This window comes from Neltuma alba, unplaced genomic scaffold, assembly GCF_004799145.2.
Source record: "Neltuma alba isolate B1F8T4 unplaced genomic scaffold, ASM479914v2 tig00002265_pilon, whole genome shotgun sequence".
NCBI lineage: Eukaryota > Viridiplantae > Streptophyta > Magnoliopsida > Fabales > Fabaceae > Neltuma > Neltuma alba.
The window spans coordinates 35,624-56,450 of NW_021632800.1; the positions used below are offsets into that span (position 1 = coordinate 35,624).

Genomic DNA, 20,827 nt, shown 5'->3' on the forward strand with positions numbered 1-20,827 from the left:
GATTTTCTCTCTATATTTATGAAAATCTGTTATTAGGTTAATTGACTACTCTCTGTATGTGTTTTGTATTTGCTTAAAAGCAAATTTTGTAGATAGAATTTATTTTTTAAAAAAAAAATTTAGAGGATAGCAAAGTATTTTTACCTTCAAAGATTTTTTAAAAAAAAGAGGTGGTGAAAAATATAGAATAAACGAGTGCTATTTGTGCATTTATTTACAAAAATATAGAATATGTGTGATTTATTTTATTTATCTCTCATAATTCCCTCTCAATAAGCTGGATGTAATCATTTTGTAATTGTAAATCATTTGAAATGATTTTTTTTTTATTCCATTAGATACATAGATATATAATAATCATAAAAAACAGTTAAAAAAATCTTTTTTCTCGACCAGAAAACTTTGAAAAAAAAATTAATTCAGCCAAAGGAATCAACCATTCGTTTATTGAAGTCGTGAGAAAATCAACTATTTATTTGTTAAGTCGTGATGAGAAAAAAAAATCAATAGAGACATATAATTTGATTAAAATGAAAACAAATTATTACGGGTTTGTTTGGGAATTTGATTATAGCCACAAGGAATGATGATAAGTCGTCGAGGGCAGAGATGGCAATATCCGGAGAATATCAGATTTGTGGCGCAGCTTGAGGCTGGGGAACCGAGTGAGCGATAACACCCTTCTTCTTATGCCACGTGTATCTTCTTGCAAGATCACGCTCCCGCCACGTCGCATGCAACCAAAAAAGTCCAAAAATTCATCAATCAATAAAATCAAATTAAAGTGAAGTTCACTTTCGCATTCTTGATCAACAAACAAAAATCATAACAATTTTATTAACTGGATCTGCGAAGGCGTTAACTATTCATGCCAAAAAATAATTATAAAAAGGCTCTAACAAATTAATTATTCAGGCTTGATTTTCCATTAATTGTGAAATATTTTATCTACATTATAACATTCATATCACGTCGAATTGGAACGTACAAGAAATGTGAAGGAATAACAAATTATTAATCACAAAATATTGTTTTAGTTAGCTAATGTCAAACTAAATGGCCTATGGAAAATAAGGTTCACATATACAAATTTGTGTGCTTGATCATATAGGCTAAGCTAATGCATAGTGAAGAAGAAGCATGATGGAGGACTGAGGAAGAATCATTGCTAGTTTTTTATTTTAAAAAAATAAACACAAATATCTTTTTATTAGAGACAATTCAGATTGAGATATTGTTCTTTCAATAAAAACAAATTTTTGTTTGTCATGTTGCATCTCATTCTTTTATTAGATACATCACTCGTGAATCATCCCTAGTGTTTTTTTTTTTTTTTAACTAAGTAGAGTTATTTTTCTATTGAAAGTAATCATGTTTGAGATACCGTTAGGCACTAGATGCAACTATCTCTCCTAATAAAAACTTAAACTTTGATTCGTAATGTGAGATTATCTTTCTCTGCTAGACCTAACTACAAAAGTAATAACGATTCACAAAAGGACAGTAATGCGCCATTTGTGTTCAATGGATCAAAATGGGCTTGACTCGAAGTGTTTTTCTTATCACTGGCTTGATTTGGTGGGTCTAATAAAAATGGGCTTCATACAACGGGCCCTCTTTTTAGTTATTTGTCATCAATTTCAGGTCAGATGGTTTTAATGCATAATCCAACTACGGAACTTTACTCAATGTTTTTATCTAGCAGTATGTTTTAGATTATATTAATTCAATTAGCAAAAATTAGTCTAATTAATAAAGAGTCGACTCATAACCTATAAGTTTATAATTTGAATCCCACTACTGATGTGTGAAAATCTTATAAGCGTGCATAAATCTGCAAGTGCTTTATAACCTGAAAGCTTGTATGATCTTAACGAGCAACCGGAATCCAACTCATCAAAAATTTACTGTATAAAAAGAATAATAGTAATATCAAATCACTTAACCATTGATTCATAGTTAATCACTCCTTCCGACCCTAAATATAAGACCCTTTTTTTAGTGTAAATTACACTACAAAAGGTTCTTATATTTGGAACGGAGGAGTAGTTAGTAGTTTAACTTATCACGCATACCAATTGTCATTCCAATCCATATAGCTTTGACTAAGAAAATAAATAAAACAAAAAAATTCTTTTTGTCTCTGGTTCCTATCCCAGCCTCTCGCATGTACCGAGTAGGTCATCAAAGTCAATCGAGTTTATCATATGAACATTTCCATAGAGTTCTTATGAACATTTCCATAGACATAACAGATATACATACAAACAATAGCAACAAACCTTATCTAATGGTGTCAACTGCATGACTTATAGGGCACTCATGTACTCTGTATAATAAACTATTTTCTCCCATTTCAAATATGGGAGCTAATTAAATAGTTCATATAAATTGTGAAAATTAGTTAAATTTATTATTTGTGAAAAATGTGCTAATTTTTCTACAATATCCTCCTTTTGAATTGTTTAATATTAAAATATAAAATTTAAAAAAATGACACAAATAGGACAACCAACATGAATAATTTAGAAGCAAAAAAATAAACATCATATCTAAACGCTAAAATGAGGAAGATTAAAGTATCAAAACCAATTCATCAATTAACTTTATATGTTGAGAATCAAGTAAATATGTTGGCCAAAAAAAAAAAAAGTAGTAGTATATGCTTTTGAGTGTGAGATGGCCAAGAATTTGTTGAAGTCAATGCTTAAGAATGCAGACCCAGCTGATATGATGAAAGTAATATCTGTATTAAATTATTCACATGGCATGGGCAATAGACTTGATTTGGTCAATATGACATGTTCCTTCGCTTTGTTGATAAATGATTCAGAGAAGTCAGATCCCTTTGTAGAACTTTCAGTCCCCAAAAAAAAAAAACCTTTGTAGAACCAACAATCTAAGAGCAAGTCAATCATCTTGCTCTATTACATAATAATTCTCCATAATTAATTATTGGATTAAGGTGCATCTTGCATCCTGATTTTATTTTCAAAGTGTATCTAATACCCTAATTTTTTATATGATGCATCCACTATTCTGATACTCCCTCCAATCCTAAATATAAAATCCATTTTATAGTTGTAAGTCTTTTATTTAGGACCGGAAGAGTATTAGAGTCTTAATTTTTTAGTACACTAACATCCTAAATTATTACAGTGCTAGATATAGTCAAAAAATAAGATCAGGATATCTGATGGACTTCATTAATATATATATATTGTGAATTTTTAACTTAACAGAAAGTATAATTAATTATTAGTTTTTTTTAATTAAAAGCACCATCACTAATCTGAGATTACAAATCAGATCAAATTTGCCATCTCCGCAACTTGCAAGAAAACACTAAAGCCATTGGCATGATGAGAATGCCAAATCTCCACTATACCTTATATCTGCTTGAATTGTTTTGTTGAGGAAAAAAAATGCTGCAACACAAAGAAGTCTAAGAGATTATCGGTAAAATAAATTTAATTTGAAGAGATTAAAAATTAGTTATGTTAAATATTTATGATAATAAATTTTATTTTTCCTAAAATATATTATTTAATTATTTTTTGATGGAAAACTCCTAATATATATAACCGATATGTATATTTGAAAAAAAATTATAAATTTGAGACAGGAATCCATCAATTAATTAACTGTTGACAGTGTTGTTTATCAAATTCATAAAATGATTTAAATTTTATATTTATAAATTGATGGAATAATTTGGTGACGTCGGCCAATTCTCCTAAACTATCCATCCAAAATACAAAAGCAGAAAAATTGCTACCTCCTAACTGCTTAATGATTATAATTACAATTAAAATATGTAATTCGGATTTGCCAAATGGATGTGAATAGAAAATTAGGTCAACATGAGCTGGCAATGGGGGCCGTGGTTTTATTCACAGGTCCAGTAATATGAGTCTGGGTACACATTAATTACTTCTAAACCAAATGATTATATTATTGTGATCCATCTTATCATTAATAAAAAATCTAATTAACTAATTTTAAATATATTAAACAATTCTAATTAATTAATTATAATTAATTATAGTAAAAATTATTTGATCGTCATAAAATATTTATATGTAACTTGGGTTATATATCAATTTATCAAGGGATAAGATGCTTAAATATCCCATGATATTCATGAAGGAGCACTCAACAACTAAAACTTTTTTTGGCTCTTATATGCCTTAGAGCTTTTATTTCATAGTATTTTGCGCTAACTGTTATCTGTCGCTAAGTTTATTGTTAAAAACACTAGTCAAATTATATAATTTAATAGTAGAATTTAACAACGGATAATGGTTAAAGTATTTTTGTTACGAAAATAAATTTTCAGGACACATAAGAGTAAAAAAAAAATTTCAGATGCTAGGTGTTCTTCTGTAATTCTTCCTAAGTATTCAAACACCTTATCCTATTTATTAATTAGATAAAGTTTGAAAAAAATGAATATGAAAAAAAATTATCATATCATATATGACTCATAACTTCTAAACTAAGAATAGGAAGGAGCATTTAGTATTCAGCTGCGTATTAATTTTATATTATGATGGGGATTGGGGCATATATATTAATATATCAAACGTGATTTCAGCCTAAAAGGGATCAGATTTCCCTTTTAAATTAATTTCTTCTTCTAAGCTTATCCTAACAAGCAAGAAACAAGGCATAAAAATAAGAAATGATAAACACACACCCCCTTACAGCAAAAGTGACTCCTGTTATGAATCGTGATGATGATTGATAAAAACTTCAAAAATGAAGTGAAAATTTTATAACAGAATATATGGGGAAAAAAAATCACATTTGAAGGTTGATGGACGAGTCAAGATTTTGAATCAGAACCAAAAAAGAAGGAAAATTCAAATATCAGATATTGAATTCATGTGTGTAAAGGCATAAATTGAATTTCAACTACATTGAATAATCAACTGCTTATTGATTAGTCAAAGTAGAAAAAATTAAACAGTTGCGTACAAAATTTATCTTCTTATCTTTTAAAAGAAAATTTTAACTAAAATACTTTTAGTCATCATTTGACAGGAATAAATAAATAAATTACTCACTGAAACCAAATAATAATGTATTATCTCCTATCATAAACATGTGAGAAAAATAATTAATTTATAAAAGAATTAGTTAAATTAATTATTTATAAAAAAACGGGGGTGTTAGTTTTCTTAAAGTATTTTTAAAAGTTATTTACATTAAATATTATTTAATAAAAAATCTCCGTAATATTTGCAAATAATAGAAATATTTTTTAAAGAAAATTAAATATTTATATTTATAATTAAAAGCAACTCCTACATTTATTGTAAGAAATAGTAATACAAAATCCAAGGTGGCAGAATAAGATAAATATAAACACTGAAACCACAAATCAGCAAGCACCAGTGGTCTAGTGGTAGAATAGTACCCTGCCACGGTACAGACCCGGGTTCGATTCCCGGCTGGTGCATTTCGAAGGGCTGTGAGGAAACTCTCGCACGTTCTGTGGTTGGTGTTCAATCACACGCGTCTGACCTAATTGGATGATTATCTCGTGCATCTGAGCTCTCTCTTTTGTCCTTCTTTTAGACATTCGTCTGTGGAAGAAGGAAATCTGTGCGCAGACGAAGCTCATATTTATTTTAGAATTGAGCCAACGTATGATAATCTTTTGCCCTACCACAAAACCTTCACAATTTAATTAGACAGGAAAGAAAAAATTGGCAATATTCTCGGTAATCACAAACCCATTTAAATAAGAACTTCACATCTTTTAAGTGAAGAAGTAAAATATATTAAATACTACTTTCAGTCTTTAATATAAGATCTAGTTAGCTAATTTGAAGATATTAAAAAATGTGGTTAAATTAGTTATTTGTTATAAATATGTATTGTCTTTTCTAAAATATCTTTACTAGTAATGTATATTAGCTAGAATTACCATTTAATGAAACATTTAACATATGCAAGTTTTATAAGAACTATTTTGAAAAAAATAGATAAATACGATGGACAAAGTGGACTAGGATATCATATTTAGGACTAAATTAAAAATCAAACAAATTTTTATATTAAAGATGAAAAATAGTAATTTTAGTTACCAAGAACCCGTTTAAACAAGAAGTTCACATCGTTTAAGTGAAGAAGTAAAATCTGTTACTGCATTTGAAATAATTCTGTAGGTCAATTTGACGAACACAATTCAGGAAGTCCCATTGACACAAAAATTGTAAGCATTGGCACGACATTATCCGCGCATACCATTTTAACTACGGAAAATTGTACGTGAAAAATAGTCATTTATTATAAGAACGGTCAAAATTTTATGAAGTTAAGAACAATATAAAAAATTAGTACTGATGATGAAGGGCTAAAATATACTCATTCCATTACTTTTTATAACGAAAAAAATAATCATTTCTATCTTATCCCAGTTTATAAAAAACATTTGGAAGATATCTCGGACTTTTTTTATTAATTTTTTTATCTTTTCTCCATTAATTACTTACTACTTCTAGTCCTTAATATAAGAGTTCGTTTGATTTTTATTTTAGTTTTAAATATAAGACCTCAATATATTTTGTTTTCTATATTTATCTATTTTTTCAAAGTAATTCTTGTAATAATGACAGTTCTAGCTAATACATTTGACTAATAAGGATATTTTAGAAAAAATAATACATATTTATTACAAATAACTAACTTAACTAGTTTTCTTATTCTACTTAAATTAGCCAACTGAATTTTATATTAAGGACTGACGGCAGTATTTTATTACTTACTATATTTAATATCTAATTTCTCAAAATATCATTCTCTTTATGTTAATAAATTTTTATTCCTTTGCTTATACTCTCTCCTCCATAAATAAATATATTTTTGAAAAAATTATAATTTTTACATTCTTATTATCTTTAATTAATTTTAACTAATTTCTGATCCCCGTGATTTATTCAAATGTTGCATAAAAAACTAATGTTTCATAATTTCCCATTGATTGGACTCTATTATACGAACTTTGTTGGTATAATTTTTTTGTGTTATATAATGAAAACAGTTGGTATAATTTTTTTGTTTTATATAATTGATGTTTTCATTAAAAAAAAAGAATTTGTCGCAAGAGTTAAAAAAAAAAAGGGAAATAATGAAGGGTAGTTGGGGAAAGTGACCAACATAATCATAAATTCACAATTCATCGAAACGATTAAATGCGAAGAATATTTTGTGCTTTGGAGACAGCTAAGAAAACCCAAAGCAAGCCGCGGGGTATCTGAGTACAAAATAAAGAAAGGCAAAAAAGATACAATAACAGCGGAAAAAGCGTGTGAGAGCGAGGGCATTTCCGTAATTGTATTGATGAAGTTACTCAAAAATTTAATAAAGAAGTGGCCCACAAGGCGCCCCCCCCTTTGCATATAATCTGCCAGGACGCCATTGCCCAATCATCGTCCAGTACGTTTCCAAACAGCTATTTTCTGTTGGCTCTTAGCTGCCTTGCTCTTCTCGTGCCTCTCCCCTTCCTCCTTCGCCCCACTTGAATATATTTCTATATATTTACACACACACTCACGCTTCTATATTCTGCTTAAAGTGCTGTTATTCTTTCAGTATATCCATTCCAGATTTTCTGAATCCTCAAGATCTGAAGTCGCTCTCACATGGAGGATCGTAAGGAGGTAAGTTATTGTCTGTTTTCTATTTCTCTCCGTTCTTCTTTAGATGTGTTTGGTTGCTGAGAGAAGCAAGGGAGGGGAATAAACTCGTAGAACTGCATGATTATAATACGGACATAAGAATCGATGTTGTTGTGTGAGTGTGTTGTGCGATTGAGGAATTCTTCAAAATGAATCGATTAAGAGCTCTGCTGTCTGGCATCATCGTGAATCTGGATAGAAACTTGTAAGGTTCCGTTTGAACTGAGCCTATTTAAGTTCCGACAGAAACGCCTGAAAAAGCACCTTGTTATTGGTTTTGAAATTAAGCTTGCTTTTGGAAGCTCGCGTAAATGAATCTTTGAAAGTTCTGTTCGATATTTTGCTCCTTCTGAAGCCTTGTCCCTGTTATTCAATCTTCATTTTAGTAATTAGTAATTTGTTCACGCGCCATCAGATTCTTGTTTTTTTTTTTTTTTTTTCGCTGTTTTTCTTTGCGCTCCTTATACTTTTCGCCGTTTTACGCTGTCAACAATAATGGATGCGAATAATTGTCCAGCTATTTTTGTTTTTTCGACAGAATTTTCCTGCTCAGTTCAGTCAATCAATTTATTTGTGTTACTGTTAATCCTTTGACTAGACAACGTCAATGACGCATTCGTACAAGTAATGATACATTTCTCTTTAACTCTAGAACGTTGAAACCTTTTTTTTTAAAAAAAAGGTTGGGTTCTGTTGACCAAAAGATATTGACCTCTTAATTTCCCAAATACTTGTATACAGTGCTAGCATTAGCTGGTACGTATTGATGGTTTTTTGTGCCTGAGGCCATACCTTTCACTTCACAATGAGAAATGATATCATTACTTCTTTTATTTATCTCGTTCCCGTTATAACCGATGATCCATGCGCATTGATCCGTAGATTTAATTGATGAATATTTTCCTTGCAGAAAAATGCCCCCTGGCTATCGGTTCCACAGTTTGGGGATTGGGATCAGAAGGGGCAAGTGCCAGACTACTCAATGGATTTTTCAAAAATCCGGGAAATGAGGAAGCAAAACAAGACAAATGTATCCAGGGCGAGTCTTGGTAACGAAGAAGAACTCATGGCTTCTTCAACTGCCAGCATGAACACAGGCCACAGCATCCCTGAGCCCCAGCATTCCCATTACCATCGAAGCCACCACTCTCATACTGTAAGATTCTTCCCTCACTTTTCAATTAAAAAGTTATTTAACCCAAAATATGATCGTATTATCGTACAACTCGTAGTTGTAGCTACGAATAACAAAGAAGCATTCGCATTACTTTTACAGAAAATTAAAGAGTATTCCAAAATATGTGGCAGAGATGTGGATGCATTCCTAGAAATCAAGCGTCCCGTCTGTTGATTCATTACATTAGATCTCTTGTTTCTCGTTCTGATGATTGGGTCAATTATATTCTTTCCATTACGCGGTAAAATATGGCTGACCATTGCCCTTTGGGTACAATACATCAATGAAAATGACAATTTTAATAGGCTAATGGAAACATATTGCCAGACATTTCACATCTTGAATGTATTCTAAGGAAAACGACTGACTATCATATGAAGTTAAATTGAATTCTCTTATTGCCTTATTTTTTGCTTAATACTATACTACCTTCAGTCTTAATTATAAGACATTATCTGTAGATTATAAATAAGATCTTTATAATTAAAACCGGAGGCAGTAGTATGTAAGTCATGGAGCTGTGTTGGTGTAAGTGTTAAATTAGAGTTTCCGAACGGCAGTGTCAACCTCGAGATCCAAAAGAGAACTGTCTCAGGTCGAGGTTTCTGAAGGAATGTTTTGAGTGTAAAACAACGAGTTAATAAGCAGCGTACAGTTTGTCATATGCAAAGCTCATTCCGTATTGACTTCTGATGTTCTTTGACAGGCAAGGAGGAGCTTCTTCAGCTACTTCAACTGCTGCGTGAAAGCTTGATGTTAGAGGCGGTGTACATTATTTTTCTTGCCTTCTGTAGATTTGGTTAGAAACAATCACGCTTCTTCCCATTTGGTGATTAAATGTTCCCCCCTTTTTTTCCTTTTTGATCTTGAATGAAGGTTTTTCTTTCCCATTTGATCCTGTTTTTGTTTTTCTGTTCCCTAAAGTATTCAGAAATTTAGCTAAGCACTAACAGGCAGATAAAAATTACAAACATTAAGGCGCTCCTTGTTCCAGCTCGGCAGACGTCCGTGCTTATTGGTTGGCCATCTTCTGATAATGGCATGATATCGCTTGAGATTCAATTGTGTCTTGCGTCTCTCGCGCCACATTAATCATTATCTTTCATTCGCGAAAGCCCATACTTGAACTTTTTCCGATTCATTGTTCTAAAATCCGGAGGTTTCAGCTGCTTGAAAGTTATTCGCTATTTAAAACAGATTGAGCCCGGAGTCAATCTTGTTCATTACTGCCTTTGAGAAATTTATAATTTTTCGATCCTCCAAACGAGGTAATCACAGCCTGCAGAACGAATCCTTGGATGTTTTGTTGATTTACATTTGACGTTTCTTATTTCATTAAATTAAATTCATTGTTAATAAAATTACTTTTTTGCACAGTTTATTTTCTCTCCAAAAAAAAAACTTGTATCAATTTTTTTTTTTATGGTAATACACTTGTACCAAAATTTAACACCAAGAGCGTTAAAGAAGTTGCCATCAAGCATAATCCACAATCTGAATGTTGAAGAATGAGACTTGAGACTGGACACCAAATAATCAGGAAGCAATAAATTAGGTTACGCAGATAATTTTTTAGATTAATATAAATTTTGGTCCTTTAGACCTACTCTTATTTTAATTTTAGTTTCTTAAGTTTCAATCCATACATTTTGGTTTTCGAATTTCTTTTCATTTAAAATATTAGTTTCTATAATTTAATAAAAACTTGGAGAACCAAAAATGATATTTTGAAACTAAAGACACTAAGACCAAAATGAAAGCACTGAGAAACAAAAAATTATATTAACTCTATTTTAAAAAAAAAAAGATATTTACGCCCTCTTTTTTTTTTAAGAACTCCACAAAAATCAATGATTAATTGATTAAGTGCCCGTTTGGATTAGCGGTGAACAACTGTGATTTTAAATAATCGTGAATTTTATAAGTGATACTGACTATAAGTGACACTAGTTAATCGTGATTTATGTTTGGATATTTTTTTTATAAGTGATTTTAAGAATTGTTTATTATGTTTGGTTTTTATTTATTAAAATCACTTATGGGTGTATAATTACTAAAAAAGACATGAAGTTAATAAAGCTGTTTACATTTTCATAATTATTATATTTAATAATGAATTTTATTAAATATAATTTAATAAATGACATTAATATTTAAATATTATGTTTATTTTAAAATTATTATTATTTAAAATCACTTACAAAATTTATGTGTAGTACAAATATTAAATAAAAGACCCCATATAAATAAGAGATGAATGAAAATATAAAAAAAATTAAAATAATTACTATTAGAATGAGGGGTAGATTAGAGAAAATTTAGTTACTAAAGATTTATCGGGATTTTTCAAACGCAAAAGCTACTTCTTATTGCTTATCCTAAAAGTGAGGTGGAAGGTTAAAATCACGATTCATCGGGATTTTATAAAAATCATCCAAACACCCTAAACATGCTTCATAAGCACTTATTTGAATTTAAACGGGCTTATTTGAGATCCTACCGCTTAACCAAACAGGCTCTAAACCAAATAATAGTGCGCGCGCACGTACTAATACTTAACAGTAATCACCTAAAATGAAAAATAGGATTAACTTCGTAATGTCAAATATTATATTCAAGTGCTTCTCTTAACCCCAAAAAAAAAATCACATTAACATAAAATTTTGGCACCACGATTGCTTCACGGCAAAAAAAATTGAAGAGGGAAATATCAAGGGAGGTAGGCATACGTAATATTGAGAACAAGAAAAACACTAAGTACAATTGAACCGTGCTCCAAGTTCAACTTAATTTACTGAATCCCGCCAAGGAAAAAAAAAAAGAATTTAATGAAAATTCTACGAACCAAAATGTCCGAAAGAAAAGAAAGGAATACTATGTTACCAACATAGCGAATTCTCATACAAAGATAGTGTTATCATTAGCCTAGCGTACTGTGTCAATCCCCTAATGAACTACTAGTCTACCACCGTAATCTTGTTCGGAATGCCTGGGACTTGACTGAATTTCGCATAGGCGTCAAAACTAACAAAGCCTCAGCTTAATGTCCATAAAAAAATTCCGACACAACTATGACACAAACCCACGGGACAACCCAGAGGATTTACAGGCATCGCTTGACCACAAAATAGCTCTAACTATACATCAAGCAGCACCATAATCTATAAAAATTTCCCCACTGAAGGGGGGCACAAAATAAGTGATGGGAATGCAACTGACAGACTCTGGAATCATATGTTTCATGAGATATTATTGCCCTAGAACACAATCCAAATTTACCTGGCTTGCTTTCAGATCACTTGTCATATATATATCATCTTCAATCCCTCGTAAACTATACTTTTTTGATAATCTGAACAACATCTTCATCTTCAAGTTCATGTTCCTGGAGATGCAAAACCCTGGTTAGCACCTTACATCTCGGTGTGTGTGTGTGTGTGTGTGTTTGTATCTAATAAGGGGATTTAGGCAGAAGGACAAAACGAGGAAGAGAAAAAAAAAGATGAGATAATAATTCAAGGGGCACGGACCTTGCCAACTCTTTGAGGCTTGTGCTTCGCACTCGAACCCCAAACCAAAGCACTGCATCAATAATAAGCGTAATCACATCACCATACAACGGAACCCCAAAAAAGGGCAAAAGCATTTGGAATAACAACATCAAACAAATGGAATTCAATATTAGCTGATGTGATCAAATAAATCAGAGTACACATAGATGCAGACATGCAGACATATAATATGATAAGAAAATCACATTTCAGGACCACAAGTTGATGTAGGGTTCGTTTGGTTGGAGGGAAAGGGAGGGGAGGGGATTTGGAGGGATTATTAAAATTCCTCCCCTCACCTCCCCTTCATTAAAATTCCTTCCCTTAAATGAACCAAACACTGCAGTAGACTCATCAGCCCATTAGTGTTCTCCTTGTATTTAGAAGTAAGATTGCACTGCAAAGCCGGAGCTCTCCCAATTACATTCATTAATCAATCATGAGATCCATTCTAATAAAGTATAAATGAGTGAAGAAAGTCTGAGCACTGCACAGATGACTGATAAACATCTGCAACCATCTTTGAGAGAAGGAACCATAAGTGAACAGATCTACATGAACAAAACTAATTTTCCACCCTTGAAAAAGAAAATCAGTGTAATGCATCATATACATAACAAGACTACTTACATGCTGGATACAGTTCACAAAACCCAACTTTTACACTAATAGCCCCTCATTCAAGCTAGCACGGAGAATTACTTGGCATTTTGAATACATAAACCTTAAGTAATATCAAATTTTGGGACAAGGTACTCACTATTTAAACTGTTTAACCATATCCTTGTGAATGCGATTGCAGAAGTCCTCCACTGTCCTCTTCTTAGATGACAATATTACAGGGTCTTCATAGTCAGGATTCATCCCTTTTGGCTTAGTATAAATACGAGTCAAATTCAGATATTCCCAAATTTTCTCAAGCAGACCATCAAGGTTCCACTCCAGGTGAGCACTACAGAATAAATAAATTTATAAACAAATTCGACCATGTATAAGTAGCATTTCTTTACGCAAGGCTATAAACAACAATTCAACCATGTAAAGTAGCATTTCTTTACACAAGGCACTATTATACTTTCTATAATGGCTTGATCAGCTTAAATCTAGTTCTCAACACTTTTACTGCTGAACGCAATAACAAAGCCAAGCTTTGGGAACATTCCAGATGCTAATGGTAGGTTCAATACCAGCATACAGAGACAAAACCTTAAAGGAAACAAAGATTTAGACAGTCTGTCACGCATCAGGGCATGCATACAAGGCTGAAGCAAGAAGATAATCTATGGGAGCATACCTCTTGGTAAACCAAATATCAAGGAAAGGAGAAAATAGATTCAATCACAATAAATCAATGGAAAACTGTAAATATCTTGAATATATTTCGGCACATATAAGGGACATGAGTAAATAAGAGACCTCAGAAGTCACACCCCTCAAATCAAATTATCAAAACTACTCAAAGAAATAACAACTTACCAATTAAAATGCATTTGAGGAAGTATAAAGAATAAGAACACAATCTGTTACAAATAATAATATTCATTTTTTTTCAACAAGAAAAAATACAATGACCAAGTGAACAATTACCTGATTGGGCAGTAATGGGGTAGTTTATCCAAGATCTCCAATTCCTCGAGTGTAATCTGATCAATCTTGTTCACGACATAGATACAAGGCATGTATACTCTACTGCCCTCTATGACATCTATCAAGTCATCTGCTGTAGCATCGTATCTGAGAGTAATATCAGCATTGTGAATTCTATACTCACTACATATAGCCTTCACGGTGTCAAGATCCAGAAGCGTATTGGTCACAGTTGATGTGAGATTGATCCCACCTTTATCTTTCTTCCTAAAAGTCAGATTTGGTGGTTCTTTATTTAACCTGTGGTTAAAAGATAAATTATCAATAAAATGAGTGTGATGCTGATCTTCCAAAGGAAAAAAATAGAAGCAAGAATATCTCAAAAGCCAAATATTTAATTCAAATGCATAGAATATAATCCGTATGGCTATTCAAATCTGAATGGCTAATGGCCAAATAAAGCCCAAACATTTATAGAAGACAAAAGTAAAATACATTATCATTATCAGAGTTAAAAACTAAATATGCACTGTGTTTTCACAAGAAACTTGTATTAAATTCACAGCGACTTACAGATCCAGGCCAATTACATAATGATAAGTTCAGTTCAATTATTTGCTGAATTTTTATCTGTGCTTTCAGATCGTATCCAAATACAACAAGGTGACTTAAAAATACAATTATTGCAATTGTTACCACTTAAGAGGAGTCATAACTCCATGCACATAAGAGAGAGGCGGGGGAAATTGAGCAAGACTACCAACACATGTTCATTAATGTCAGAATTGATAAGTTGACAATTAATACATGAAACGGACAAGGATGCAGAAATAGTAAAGCAAAATGATAAAGGGCTGCTTCCATAAAGACTCAATCAGGAAGCAAAACCAAGAGTCCGCCATCTTTCAGAATTGTACCTCACCGAGAGAACGATGACCAAAACCCCATAGCAAATCAACAATGCCACACAGAAATAACATAAGAGAAGCAAGAGAAATAACACCACATATTACCTTATGCCAAATCCCTCAAGCTCTTTTTCTATGAGACGCTTGTGCGTTATTGGCTTTATTGCATCAAGGACAATCAAAATGCAGTTGCATGTCCTTGCCGTACTGATAACCTGCAGTAAAAAAACAGTTCACAACCCAATACATAGATATGCAAAGATGGATGAAATGGCGCTGAGAAATCATAAATGAGATGAATCAAATCCTTCTTTGTTGTAAAACCCCAAAAAAGGACAGTCAATTGCTGACAGGACTTAAAGCCACACCATTAGTATGTCATGCACGTATTTTGAAAAAATCAAGCAAGCATCATAGAAAAACTCAATAGTTCAACAGTAATATGTAATAGAATTTTGGGTCTCAAGCACTTGAAACTATTACAGAATCCCTTATAACGTCAATGACAGTAGCTATATGGATTCTGGAGATGAGCAACAAATACAAAGTTCGATCTATTCAGATATAGAGACCAATGTGCATCCAACACTCTAGACCATGTGAAAATTCATAAAACGCAATTTTTCATGTCTATAATGACCCGACCCTCCTGGACTTATACATGCATGCAGTCAAAGCCCCATGATACAAAAACATTCCATAAATTTTTTTAAGAAGTTTTAAAGATGCAATAAAGTTTACATTTTATAGTCATAGCTGGCAAAGTAAAGCTAAGCAGTCCGGACACAAATAATCCCAAGAAGCAGCATGAAACTAAATTTTGTTGATGACATAGTATAACCTTTTACCTGCCTTCCTCTGCCTTTTCCATCCTTAGCACCCTCAATGATGCCAGGAAGATCCAGCAACTGCGACGTAGAATTCAGTTAGTACTATTCAAAAGCTAAATATTTATTCTTTTAACTTTTTGCTAAAAAGGGAAGATTAAATGAGATAAAGGAGAAGAGATAAAACTAAAGGAAAAGAAGTATGAGATACTCTAACAACCAAGTGGGAAAAAAAATGAAAAGAAAAGGCCCAAGAGGTTTAAAATTAGCAAAAGGCTATATAAAATCTCTGCATATCTGAAATAGATACTCCTTTAAAGCAGCATAGTTCATAGCTTCTAACATATGTATGGGGCAAAGGGATGATGCTCTTGAAGATCTGGGCACTCCTCTCCAGATAGATATACTAAAAAATCAAAAAACCACACTCTACCACAAAATTCTGGCCTCCTTCTTATCAAAACCTTAAAGGGGTGTAAAGCGTAATTACTCTGAAGTGTGAGGATGAACCTAGTTCCAAAAAAATAATAATAATAACAATACCAACAAAAAATTGCTGCCCAACCATGTAAAGACACGTGGACAGTGACATGAGATCATGCATTATAAATGGGAATATTATAAAGTTGCAGACAAAGAAGATTATTACTTTACATAGGCATATCTAACTCATCGACGACAAATTTCCGGCAGTGAGAATACATTTAAAATAGGGAGAATCCTAATTAAATACAGCTGAAATACCAAAATTCTAATTCAGGTCTATATTTTTAATAAGTTCCTAATTAGACCAACAGGCTAAATTAAAAAATTTTAAATGTTGTTAAAAGACCAAAATGTTCATCTGGAGCTAAAAAAATAAAAGGCAGATGTAGGCTTTTCGGTTTTAATTATTTTAGCCAGATTTAATTGAATTTTTTTTCTTTATTTTTAATTTGTTTTGTTTTTTTTTATACAACAAATATATATTTAATGAATAACATAAAATTATTTTTTAAGAACTGAACTGTCAAAAAAAAAAAAACTTAAAAACACGCTGTTCACAATTTTTAAATCAAATGCCAATTTTTATGGAAAAAATCATCTTTATTTTTTAGTAAAATATTAAAAGATGATTAAAATTTCTACTATGTGTTAGAGAAGCAAAGTCAACAAAAATAGAATAATAATTTATAAATCCTAAAATCACCTTTAAGTGAAAGGAGTTTTGAAATGGTGCCATGAGATTGAAATTCATTGAAAAATGCATATTCATTTTCAATGAGCAGTGATGTATATGTGTGTGTAATAAATACTAATCTACAAATAATCATTTAAAAAAAACACACAATTTTGCCGGGATTGGGTTATATATATGGATAAATTGAAATAATTTTTTATTATGCATTAAATACATGAATATAGATAAATATTTGTTTATTTTATGAAAAAAAATAATACAAAAAAAACTAAAAACAAAGGGAAAAAATTCTAATTAAATCCAGCTGAAACTATCAAAATCAAAATGAGGCTTACAATTAACTTGAATATTTTTCAACCACAGAGGGGCATTCTAATCTCCTAACAACATTCTGAAATTTCTAATCAGACTTCTTGGCCTGATTAGGAACTTGTTAAAAGTGCAGGCCTAAATTTGAATTTTGATATTTTAAATGGATTTAATTGGGATTCTCCCTTTAAAATATTTCTTTAAAAACAAGCAATATTAGCGGAACATCTAATGTCTAACATGATGAAGAACTCATGTTAACGATTTTTAAATGCCTGAATGATACAACACAGTTTCTTTCTGTGACCATACCTGAATTTTAGCTCCACGGTACACTATCACACCTGGGATGCAAGTTAAAGTGGTAAACTCATACGAAGCAACCTGAAAATAGAGAGGAAACAAGGTTGAATATTCAGAGAATACCTCCACATAGCCTAAAAATTAGATATTTCAGAAGAAAATTATGATGTTGTCCAACAACTGTTGAGTGAATTATGATAAAATGAATTCCTAAAAGCACTTGAGGCTGTACAGAAGGTTATAGTTCACTAGGTTATTCAGATTGCTTTAATTGTTTATCTTGATTCAAGTTTCTTACTCTGGCAAGAAGTTTCAGATGGCTTATTTAATTTCCTTAAAGCTACTTCCTACCTTTTCCATTCCTCAGTTACTTTCTACTTAATGTTCTCATAGTCTCAATCCTGTCCAAAGCTGCATCAATTCCTCAGACTATTCTGAATGAAATGCTAATCAATACAAGGAATGAAAATATTGGCTACATGATGTGGCATATTGAAAGATGAAAATTTATATAAAACTCCCTTACCTCTGAAAATGTCCCAGTCAGCTTATTCAGTAGAGTAGACTTGCCAACTGAAGGAAATCCCACAAGACCAACTCTTGAATCCCCACTTTTAGTAACATCAAAACCTTCGCCAGCACCCCCACCTCCCTTAGATGGAGGTGCCAGTAGTTCCCTCCTCAACTTTGCAAGTTTGGCCTAGTAGCATGCATTCACAAATACTGTACTTACTCCACAAATATAGAAATGCAAAACATATAAAAGACATTGCAAAGTTATATTTAAAAATATGTAAGGGTTAAATTTCAAGTATGATTATATCCTTAGGGAAACTTTGTCATTCAGAAACAACATTAAAAAAAGAAAACATCCGTCTTCCCTTCCAATATGTCACATGTTAAAAAAATCATATCAAGGATCCCTGTGTATAACAGAAACAAGCAATCCTATTTTTATGGGACAGAACTTAATTCCGGAGTTCAAGAGCATTTTCCATCCTTTTAACCATATAAATATACACGCATGAGCTGACATAAAATTAGATTACCTTTCCAAAGATTACCAGTAGTTCTTAACACTTAACAATCCTGGGGAGTGGGGACTGGCACAACAAAATGAGAAGGCAGAACATTCAATGCCCGTAAACACTACTTTGACAACAAGATATTGGGGAAAAGATAGGATCAGTGGCCACAAGCACTTGCAAATGCAAGTCATATCAACATAGCAATCCTCTCCTTTAAGCCGTTCAAACACCAACTTACCAATTTTTCACTCAGGTAATAATTGACCAAGACATGATATTTTCGTAAGAATTAACCCTGATTTATCCCCTGGCCTATAAAAGTTGTTCTCAACTATGCTAAAGAACGTCATTTATCACCATAAAAATAACCTCAATTACAACACATTGGTTACTAATGCAGCCAAAACATATTTTCCAGAATGTAACTCGATAATCAAACAAAATGAACCAAGGTATTCACCTTCAGCAAGCCTAAATGATGCGCGGTAGCCTTGTTCTTTTGAGTCCTTGCCATCTGCGAAATTTCAAATGCCAGCGTTCATATTGTGAATTAAAAAATGCAATAAATAAAAGTTACTGTCTATTGCATTAAAACAATCAGAATATACAATGTTTTTTTTATTGCAACGTATTCCTCAGACATACAATAAAAAAATTGTACATATAGAATCTAGAAATGAATCTCTCTCATAAATATATCACATTTGAGAAGCTAAGTTATTTTAGTTACAATACAATAAACCAACTTCAGTTATTCTGAGAACCATGATACCGTTCATTCCCTACTTGATGCTTTAACATTTTAAAGGCAAGCCTTCGTGATTAACTTAAATTAACTCAAATCTACCTAGCAACCAAAGAAAGAATATGCTGAGGTTTATACAGGGTGAGATAATTTTTTTTTTAAAAAAAAAGAGTTCTCAACCGAATGAAAATAGAACCGGATAACAGAAAAGAAAAATACTGCGAGAGCAACCACTCTCTCGGCCTTGCGAAATAGTGAAAAGTGTGAAGTTCCTAAATCAACACAGACAGTCATAACGTAAAATTTTCAATCAAACAAATAATATTACAACATGCAAGTCCTATAATCCTCTCAGAGTGAGACCGGATCAAGCAGGAATTAAGGCCAAGTATAGGAACCTCATCTTCGATGTCTTTGATTTTCTGCATAACCGTCGCCATTGTTGAAGAAAAAGAACCTCCGAGAAAAGAAAAGAAGGTGTAGATTGCTGCTAACGGGCAGCGCGATTGGATAATGAGAACTGAGAACTGATTGAGAAGCTCTGCTCTATTTGTTCAAGAGGAGAGCCGTCAAGTCCCAGGGCGAAGAAAGTGCTAGAACAAATGCAGCGAAACGAACAGGGGGTTTTGCCTTGTAAGTATATTGGGCCGTTCCTTCTAATAGTCCGGCCGGTGGACTCTGGCTAGCCACGTAATGACGTCCCGCGAACCCAAGCTTGAATGTAGTTTGGGCTGGACCTCCGTTCGCAAAATGGCATATAAAACATATTTTCAGAAAAAAAGGCTTAAGAAAATGGAAAATTTGCAATAAAAGACCTTAGAATATATAAAACTACAATTTGGGCATTTCAATTCACAAAACTACTATCAAACCAGATTTTAAATATGAATTATGAAATGTTGAGAAGAAAAGACAAAAATTGCCATTTCTTCTCTTTCTTCCATCTCTTTTCTTCTTTCTTCAAGAATGCAGACTGATTTTGGCTTCCGATGCGGCTGACAAAGTTATTGGATACATGGCTACCCTATCGACCCTCAAAATCTCAAATGCAAAGACCCCACCTCCAAAGATTTATTGTCGCTGTGATCATGGGGTTTAAGGTTAGGCCGTAACTATGGGAAAAGCTATTATGTCTGCCCCATCAAAAGAGCATATTATAAATCTCAAAGTTTTTTCCCGTTTCAGTTGGCGATGATAGCCGTTCGATGCCAGCAAAACTTGTCAGTTTTCCCCATTATTTACTGAGTTTGAAATCGGCTTCTTCTTTCAGGGAAAGAAATGTAAAGATTTTGTAGGATGGTGCAATGGTAATAGTGATGAGAGTGATTTCCGTCCTCCTCCATGTAAACACCCAACGTGTTCTGGTGGCGCGGATTTTTCTGTTTTTTCCCATTATAAACCCCTTTCTAATTGGCTGGAGTCTGGACTCTGAATAAGTTTTAGTGAAGCTATTTCTCATAGCCAAGAAATTAAAGCAAGAGGTGGAGGGTAATGGTTCGGTGTTAATATGTATATGTCCATATG

General features: G+C 32.4%; 2 protein-coding genes and 2 non-coding genes across 4 annotated transcripts; 3 read left to right on the forward strand and 1 right to left on the reverse strand.

The window, feature by feature from the left end:
• The first annotated feature begins 5,393 nt into the window (after positions 1-5,393).
• TRNAG-GCC (transfer RNA glycine (anticodon GCC)) lies at positions 5,394-5,464 on the forward strand. Its single transcript has one exon. It is a non-coding gene; the product is annotated as a tRNA-Gly (tRNA).
• A 7-nt stretch (positions 5,465-5,471) lies between these two features.
• Positions 5,472-5,562, forward strand: LOC114720962 (small nucleolar RNA snoR114). Its single transcript, XR_003738011.1, has one exon. It is a non-coding gene; the product is annotated as a small nucleolar RNA snoR114 (small nucleolar RNA).
• A 1,927-nt stretch (positions 5,563-7,489) lies between these two features.
• On the forward strand, positions 7,490-9,736 carry LOC114720932 (uncharacterized). Its single transcript, XM_028906681.1, has 3 exons — positions 7,490-7,670; positions 8,599-8,844; positions 9,572-9,736. Exons 1-3 carry the CDS (start codon positions 7,653-7,655, stop codon positions 9,617-9,619), a joined length of 312 nt encoding a protein of 103 aa, XP_028762514.1. The 5' UTR covers positions 7,490-7,652; the 3' UTR covers positions 9,620-9,736.
• Positions 9,737-11,715: 1,979 nt separating this feature from the next.
• Positions 11,716-19,884, reverse strand: LOC114720909 (developmentally-regulated G-protein 3). The gene is made up of 10 exons (XM_028906645.1): positions 19,702-19,884; positions 19,019-19,072; positions 18,057-18,230; positions 17,540-17,611; positions 15,760-15,819; positions 15,017-15,126; positions 14,004-14,303; positions 13,177-13,368; positions 12,396-12,447; positions 11,716-12,250 (listed from the first exon to the last, which is right to left on the reverse strand). The coding sequence occupies exons 1-10, from the start codon at positions 19,741-19,743 to the stop codon at positions 12,200-12,202; spliced, it is 1,107 nt and encodes a 368-aa protein (XP_028762478.1). The 5' UTR covers positions 19,744-19,884; the 3' UTR covers positions 11,716-12,199.
• Between the last annotated feature and the right edge of the window lie 943 nt (positions 19,885-20,827).

Bases quoted from the DNA above. Each gene is read 5' to 3' on its own strand.
- LOC114720932 (XM_028906681.1), top strand. The intron at 8,845-9,571 runs GTAAGATTCTTC...GTTCTTTGACAG, and splicing joins GAAGCCACCACTCTCATACT to GCAAGGAGGAGCTTCTTCAG.
- LOC114720909 (XM_028906645.1), bottom strand. From the start codon at position 19,743: ATGGCGACGGTTATGCAGAAAATCAAAGACATCGAAGATGAG. The intron at 19,073-19,701 runs GTTCCTATACTT...GAAATTTCGCAG, and splicing joins TCAAAGACATCGAAGATGAG to ATGGCAAGGACTCAAAAGAA. The intron at 17,612-18,056 runs GTAAGGGAGTTT...CTCTATTTTCAG, and splicing joins TGACTGGGACATTTTCAGAG to GTTGCTTCGTATGAGTTTAC.